This window comes from Penaeus vannamei, chromosome 16, assembly GCF_042767895.1.
Source record: "Penaeus vannamei isolate JL-2024 chromosome 16, ASM4276789v1, whole genome shotgun sequence".
Classification (NCBI taxonomy): domain Eukaryota; kingdom Metazoa; phylum Arthropoda; class Malacostraca; order Decapoda; family Penaeidae; genus Penaeus; species Penaeus vannamei.
The window spans coordinates 18,934,056-18,942,172 of record NC_091564.1 but is presented as its reverse complement, the minus strand read 5'-3'; the positions used below and the strand labels follow the sequence as shown (position 1 = coordinate 18,942,172).

The window sequence follows — 8,117 nt, the reverse complement described above, 5'->3', positions numbered from 1 at the left end:
GAGGAATTCGCCGAAGAGCCCGAGAGGGAAGATGAGGAATTCGCCGAAGAGCCTGAGAGGGAAGACGAGGAATGCGTCGAAGAGCCCGAGAGGGAAGACGAGGAATGCGTCGAAGAGCCCGAGAGGGAAGACGAGGAATGCGTCGAAGAACCCGAGAGGGAAGATGAGGAATGCGTCGAAGAGCCCGAGAGGGAAGAGGAATTCGTCGAAGAGCCCGAGAGGGAAGACAAGGAATTCGTCGAAGAGCCCGAGAGGGAAGAGGAATTCGTCGAAGAGCCCGAGAGGGAAGACGAGGAATGCGTCGAAGAGCCCGAGAGGGAAGACGAGGAATGCGTCGAAGAGCCCGAGAGGGAAGATGAGGAATGCGTCGAAGAGCCCGAGAGGGAAGAGGAATTCGTCGAAGAGCCCGAGAGGGAAGACGAGGAATGTGTCGAAGAGCCCGAGAGGGAAGACGAGGAATTCGCCGAAGAGCCCGAGAGGGAAGACGAGGAATGCGTCGAAGAGCCCGAGAGGGAAGACGAGGAATGCGTCGAAGAGCCCGAGAGGGAAGGCGAGGAATTCGCCGAAGAGCCCGAGAGGGAAGACGAGGAATGCGCCGAAGTGCCCGAGAGGGAAGACGAGGAATGCGTCGAAGAGCCCGAGAGGGAAGACGAGGAATGCGTCGAAGAGCCCGAGAGGGAAGACGATGAATGCGCCGAAGTGCCCGAGAGGGAAGACGAGGAATTCGCCGAAGAGCCCGAGAGGGAAGACGAGGAATGCGTCGAAGAGCCCGAGAGGGAAGACGAGGAATGCGTCGAAGAGCCCGAGAGGGAAGGCGAGGAATGCGTCGAAGAGCCCGAGAGGGAAGACGAGGAATGCGTCGAAGAGCCCGAGAGGGAAGACGAGGAATGCGTCGAAAAGCCCGAGAGGGAAGACGAGGAATGCGTCGAAGAGCCCGAGAGGGAAGACGAGGAATGCGTCGAAGAGCCCGAGAGGGAAGACGAGGAATGCGTCGAAGAGCCCGAGAGGGAAGACGAGGAATGCGTCGAAGAGCCCGAGAGGGAAGACGAGGAATGCGTCGAAGAGCCCGAAAGGGAAGACGAGGAATGCGTCGAAAAGCCCGAGAGGGAAGACGAGGAATGCGTCGAAGAGCCCGAGAGGGAAGACGAGGAATGCGTCGAAGAGCCCGAGAGGGAAGACGAGGAATGCGTTGAAGAGCCCGAGAGGGAAGACGAGGAATTCGTCGAAGAGCCCGCGAGGGAAGGCGAGGAATGCGTCGAAGAGCCCGAGAGGGAAGACGAGGAATTCGTCGAAGAGCCCGAGAGGGAAGACGAGGAATTCGCCGAAAAGCCCGAGAGGGAAGATGAGGAATGCGTCGAAGAGTCCGAGAGGGAAGACGAGGAATGCGTCGAAGAGCCCGAGAGGGAAGACGAGGAATGCGTCGAAAAGCCCGAGAGGGAAGACGAGGAATGCGTCGAAGAGCCCGAGAGGGAAGGCGAGGAATGCGTCGAAGAGCCCGAGAGGGAAGACGAGGAATTCGTCGAAGAGCCCGAGAGGGAAGACGACGCATGCGTCGATGAGCCCGAGAGGGAAGACGAGGAATGCGTCGAAGAGCCCGAGAGGGAAGACGAGGAATGCGTCGAAAAGCCCGAGAGGGAAGACGAGGAATGCGTCGAAGAGCCCGAAAGGGAAGACGAGGAATGCGTCGAAAAGCCCGAGAGGGAAGACGAGGAATGCGTCGAAGAGCCCGAGAGGGAAGACGAGGAATGCGTCGAAGAGCCCGAGAGGGAAGACGAGGAATGCGTTGAAGAGCCCGAGAGGGAAGACGAGGAATTCGTCGAAGAGCCCGCGAGGGAAGGCGAGGAATGCGTCGAAGAGCCCGAGAGGGAAGACGAGGAATGCGTCGAAGAGCCCGAGAGGGAAGACGAGGAATGCGTTGAAGAGCCCGAGAGGGAAGACGAGGAATTCGTCGAAGAGCCCGAAAGGGAAGATGAGGAATGCGTCGAAGAGCCCGAGAGGGAAGATGAGGAATTCGCCGAAGAGCCTGAGAGGGAAGACGAGGAATGCGTCGAAGAGCCCGAGAGGGAAGACGAGGAATGCGTCGAAGAGCCCGAGAGGGAAGACGAGGAATGCGTCGAAGAGCCCGAGAGGGAAGACGAGGAATGCGTCGAGGAACCCGAGAGGGAAGACGAGGAATGCGTCGAAGAGCCCGAAAGGGAAGACGAGGAATGCGTCGAAGAGCCCGAGAGGGAAGACGAGGAATGCGTCGAAGAGCCCGAGAGGGAAGATGAGAAATTCGTCGAAGAGCCCGAGAGGGAAGACGAGGAATTCGCCGAAGAGCCCGAGAGGGAAGATGAGGAATTCGCCGAAGAGCCTGAGAGGGAAGACGAGGAATGCGTCGAAGAGCCCGAGAGGGAAGACGAGGAATGCGTCGAAGAGCCCGAGAGGGAAGGCGAGGAATTCGCCGAAGAGCCCGAGAGGGAAGACGAGGAATTCGTCGAAGAGCCCGAGAGGGAAGAGGAATTCGTCGAAGAGCCCGAGAGGGAAGACGAGGAATTCGCCGAAGAGCCCGAGAGGGAAGACGAGGAATGCGTCGAAGAGCCCGAGAGGGAAGACGAGGAATGCGTCGAAGAGCCCGAGAGGGAAGACGAGGAATGCGTCGAAGAGCCCGAGAGGGAAGACGAGGAATTCGCCGAAGAGCCCGAGAGGGAAGACGAGGAATTCGTCGAAGAGCCCGAGAGGGAAGAGGAATTCGTCGAAGAGCCCGAGAGGGAAGACGAGGAATTCGCCGAAGAGCCCGAGAGGGAAGACGAGGAATGCGTTGAAGAGCCCGAGAGGGAAGACGAGGAATGCGCCGAAGTGCCCGAGAGGGAAGACGAGGAATGCGTCGAAGAGCCCGAGAGGGAAGACGAGGAATGCGTCGAAGAGCCCGAGAGGGAAGACGATGAATGCGCCGAAGTGCCCGAGAGGGAAGACGAGGAATTCGCCGAAGAGCCCGAGAGGGAAGACGAGGAATGCGTCGAAGAGCCCGAGAGGGAAGACGAGGAATGCGTCGAAGAGCCCGAGAGGGAAGGCGAGGAATGCGTCGAAGAGCCCGAGAGGGAAGACGAGGAATGCGTCGAAGAGCCCGAGAGGGAAGGCGAGGAATGCGTCGAAAAGCCCGAGAGGGAAGACGAGGAATGCGTCGAAGAGCCCGAGAGGGAAGACGAGGAATGCGTCGAAGAGCCCGAGAGGGAAGACGATGAATGCGCCGAAGTGCCCGAGAGGGAAGACGAGGAATTCGCCGAAGAGCCCGAGAGGGAAGACGAGGAATGCGTTGAAGAGCCCGAGAGGGAAGACGAGGAATGCGTCGAAGAGCCCGAGAGGGAAGACGAGGAATGCGTTGAAGAGCCCGAGAGGGAAGACGAGGAATTCGCCGAAGAGCCCGAGAGGGAAGACGAGGAATGCGTTGAAGAGCCCGAGAGGGAAGACGAGGAATGCGTCGAAGAGCCCGAGAGGGAAGACGAGGAATGTGTTGAAGAGCCCGAGAGGGAAGACGAGGAATTCGTCGAAGAGCCCGAGAGGGAAGACGATGAATGCGTCGAAGAGCCCGAGAGGGAAGACGAGGAATGCGTCGAAGAGCCCGAGAGGGAAGACGAGGAATGCGTCGAAGAGCCCGAGAGGGAAGACGAGGAATGCGTTGAAGAGCCCGAGAGGGAAGACGAGGAATTCGTCGAAGAGCCCGAGAGGGAAGACGATGAATGCGTCGAAGAGCCCGAGAGGGAAGACGAGGAATTCGTCGAAGAGCCCGAGAGGGAAGGCGAGGAATGCGTCGAAGAGCCCGAGAGGGAAGACGAGGAATGCGTCGAAGAGCCCGAGAGGGAAGACGAGGAATGCGTTGAAGAGCCCGAGAGGGAAGACGATGAATGCGCCGAAGTGCCCGAGAGGGAAGACGAGGAATTCGCCGAAGAGCCCGAGAGGGAAGACGAAGAATGCGTTGAAGAGCCCGAGAGGGAAGACGAGGAATGCGTCGAAGAGCCCGAGAGGGAAGACGAGGAATGCGTCGAAGAGCCCGAGAGGGAAGACGAGGAATGCGTCGAAGAGCCCGAGAGGGAAAACGAGGAATGCGTCGAAGAGCCCGAGAGGGAAGACGAGGAATGCGTCGAAGAGCCCGAGAGGGAAGACGAGGAATTCGTCGAAGAGCCCGAGAGGGAAGGCGAGGAATGCGTCGAAGAGCCCGAGAGGGAAGACGAGGAATGCGTCGAAGAGTCCGAGAGGGAAGACGAGGAATGCGTCGAAGAGCCCGAGAGGGAAAACGAGGAATGCGTCGAAGAGCCCGAGAGGGAAGACGAGGATCTGTCATCGATTGGAAAATTTTCTTCCGTCTGGAAATTTTCCCCTGTAGCTCGGAAAATTTCCCTCACCGATCGATCCCTTTGGTCAGTAAAACCCCGGTATCACTTAAAACATTCCCTTATCTATCAAAAAATAAATAAATAAAAAAATAAAAAATAAATCAAATCTTACGCATCGGAAATTTTCGTCTCTCGATTCACCCTCCTCCCCCCCCCCCTCTAGAACCACCCTGCCGCCCATCCCCCTAGCTAGCCCGCCCCCGCTTAAACACCGGAGTGAAAAACTTTGGCTTGAGGCCCATTTTAAAGGGATTATTGCAAAGGCGGGCCGAGGGTTTTGCAACAATGAGATGTCTGTATGCAGGAAGGACTGTGCTGAAAAAAAGGGTTGAGTTAAAAGGGAAGAGAAAGTATGGAAGGAGAAAGGGGGAGGGGGGGTGGGTACGTGGATAGTTGGTTAGAGAGAGAGAGAGATTGAGAGAGAGTGAGAGAGAGAGAGAGAGAAAGAAAGAAAGAGAGAGAGAAAGAGAGGAAGAGAGATACAGCGAGACAAAAAGCGAAAACGAACGGAAGAGTGAAACAAATAGTATAAGAGAGAGAGAGAAACAGAAACGTATTTTACACAATGATTTCGTCACCTGTAAAATAAAATGATAATCATAACCAGTTAAACATAGAAAAAACAATGTCCATAACAATGTAAGGATATCGATAAAAACATATGTATAATGAAAACACCATCGCATCGACACCATCATTTTAAACGTTCGCATTATTAATTCTCAATGGGAGCGAAAACGCATTCTGAGGAGGGCGCGTGTTGCAGGGACCTCCTTGCAAGCTGCAGATGACGGCTTAATGGGTCGCAAGAACGCGCGGCACTTAAAGCGAGAGAAAGAATGGGAAGAGAAATAAAGAGAAAGAGAGGGAATGTGTAAAGGGGTAAAGAGGAGAGAAAGGGGGGGAGAAGGAGAGAGAATGAGAGAGAGAGAGAGAGAGAGGATGAGAGAGTGAGAGATATTCTAGGATTCGCTCTATGACTATCACTTTCTATTTTCTTCTCCCACTCTCTCTCTCTCTCTCTCTCTCTCTCTCTCTCTCTCTCCCCCCCCCCCTCTCTCTCTCTCTCTCTCTCTCTCTCTCTCTCTCTCTCCCTCTCTCTCTCTCTCTCTCTCTCTCTCTCTCTCTCTCTCTCTCTCTCTCTTTGCCTTTTTTTTTTTATATACATTTCTCAGTCAGGAGTTTCAGTAGGACTACTGAGAACTATCTTTGACATGAAAATTCACTAATTGAAACTAAGACATCCCAAATACCCAAATACGCATACACGTTTATACATTCTACAAATCTATTTACATTTTATGGTTGTTTAATCCAAGCATTTACAGCAGACTTAAAGGTGTGTAATGAGGTGGTGCGGTGAAGCTGAGTCTGCTGTACTAGGTGGTTCCACATTCGTGTGTAGCGCGGAAGGAAGGAGCGGAGGAAGGTTTCCGTCCTGGCGAAAGGGACGACGAGTTGGTCATCCCCGGTGGCGGCAGCGCGGGTGGCGTGGCCGTGTGGTTGAGCCCAGGGCTGGCGGAGTGCAGTCAGGTGTGGGGCGCTCTGCTTGTGAGTCTTGTAGATGACACACAGACCTGCCACATCACGACGTTGCTGTAGGGGCTGCATGAGGGGAGACGACTGGTCTGGCGGGGCCTTCAGACATATCAAGCGTTGTGCCCGTTGCTGAATCTTGTCAAGAAGGCCTAAGTATGAAGGGGGGCTGGACGACCAGGTGAGAGAGGGAGCGGACTTGACCTGCATATAAGGTGGAGATTCCCTGGAAATCAAGAAGTGATACCCGCCGGACACAATTAAGTTTCCAGGCGGCTTTCCTATGTTCTTAACGTGGCCAGTGAAGGTCAGGGCGCTGTTCATTTCCACGCCCAGTATGGAGATGGAAGCCTGCAGGGGCAGCGCCCTCCCATCAAGCAAAATAGTAGGGATGGGAGTGTCGAGGGGACTGTGTCTTCGGGAGACCAGCATTACCTGCGTCTTCTCGGGAGCGAGATCCACTTGCCATCGGCGCCCCCATACGACGATGGTTTGTAGGACCTGGTTGATGTGTGCGACAGTCGCGCGGTGGTCACTACTGTCGCAGGGGAATGTCAGGGTGCAGTCATCGGCGTATGCATATGCGTCTGGAATGAGTTGCAGCAAATCGTTAAAAAAGACATTTCATAGGAGAGGGCCGAGAACGCTACCCTGTGGTACACTGGCGTGGATGGAATGTTCATCAGATGTCTGCCCGTTCATGACCACTCTGAGGAATCTGCTCTGCAGGTAGTCTTGTAGCAGATGGAGCAGATGACCGCGGATACCCAAGCTGTTTAGCTTGGTGATAAGGCCGCGATGCCATACCCTGCCAAATGCTCCCGCTATGTCGAGAGCAATGATGAAGGTGTCCTTTCCTTGATCTAGGGACTTTTGCCAGGCGGTGGATAGTTGAAGCAGCAGGTCTGCAGCTGACCTGTTTATTCGAAAGCCAAACTGTTTGTTATTGAGGAGATGGTGTGAGGTGAGAAAGCATGATATTTTGTCTGCTATGATGGCTTCAAGTACTTTACCAAGAACTGAGAGAAGGGAGATAGATCTATAGTTTATGGGATCAGTCCTCTTTCCCTTCTTGTGGATTGCTACCACTCTCGCGCCCTTCCAGAGAGTGGGCCACACTCCAGTGATGATGCATTGCTGGAAGATGGTGGTAAGGGGCGTTGCCAGCTGAGAGGCACAGCGCTTAAGAATGTGAGGGCTTATATTGTCTGGGCCCAAAGCCTTGTTAGTGTCAACTTGTGACAGACGTTGCCGCACATCCTCGGTAGTGATAGTGATGGTAGAAGTGCTCGCATTTGTGAGGACTGGCACATATGGAATCGGGCGCTCAGGGTCAGGTACTGACATCTTGTTGGAGAAAAAAGATGCGAGTATCTCAGCCTTGTACTTATTTTTGGTGGCCACTGTACCATCAGGCTTTTGTAGTGGTGGTACATCATTATCTGGTGCCGGGCCTTGATGCTGCTTGAGTGTGGTCTACCAGGTCTTGCTACACACTGAACGACCCCTGAGTTTGGCTTTAAGATCTTGCCAGCGTCGTTGAGCCCATTGCTGAACTTGTCGCATGGCTGCACAAGCGCGTCTATAGCGCTCCTTGTTAGTGAGGGTAGAAGAGCGTGAGTAGAGTCGCCAGGCACGACTTTTCATCAGCTGCCATTCTACACTGGTAACCAAACCAGGGCTGGTCGAGGGGCTTGACAGTGTAGGAGTGGCAGGGGACGTGTTGTTCTTGGTGCTTGAGCAGTGTGTGTGAAAGTGTGCCCTTGATTGTTGACTTCTCCTATGAGGATGCTGTTCCAGGGCGTTTGTTGTAGTGCGTTGCAGAGACCTTTCCAGTCTGCTTTGCCCCACAGCCAGTTAGTGCGTGTAACGGCAGCATCCCTCTGAGGTGTGACCTGAATCAGAGTCAGAACAGCCATGTGATCTGACGATCCCACGGCACTGAGTGGAGAGCAGGTGACGACGCTGTCCGGCAGGTCACTGACGACAGGATCAAGAGATGAGCCGGAGATGTGGGTGGGGAAGTCAACGTGATTGAAGAGGCCATGGACTGTGAGGAGTTCTTCGAAGGATCTTGCAACCAGGTGTTGGTTCATGTCCCCAACGATGACAACATGGTTGCAAGTGTGTAGCTGCAGCAGCTCATCAAGGTGAGTTTGCAGGAACACAATGGGCTCCCTACCCTGCCATTGTGGGCGGTAACATACA

General features: G+C 54.7%; 1 protein-coding gene across 1 annotated transcript in view; it reads right to left on the bottom strand.

The window, feature by feature from the left end:
- Positions 1-5,672: 5,672 nt before the first annotated feature.
- Positions 5,673-8,117, bottom strand: part of LOC113815547 (uncharacterized) — a 2,789-nt gene continuing 344 nt past the window's right edge. Inside the window, exons 1-4 of the mRNA XM_070131548.1 lie at positions 7,586-8,117; positions 7,319-7,477; positions 6,560-7,256; positions 5,673-6,496 (exon numbers count right to left, since the gene is read on the bottom strand). The exon at positions 7,586-8,117 is cut by the window's right edge and continues 344 nt beyond it. Of these exons, the coding sequence (XP_069987649.1) occupies positions 5,673-6,496; positions 6,560-7,256; positions 7,319-7,477; positions 7,586-8,117 (2,212 nt within the window). The remainder of the gene's footprint in view (positions 6,497-6,559; positions 7,257-7,318; positions 7,478-7,585) is intronic.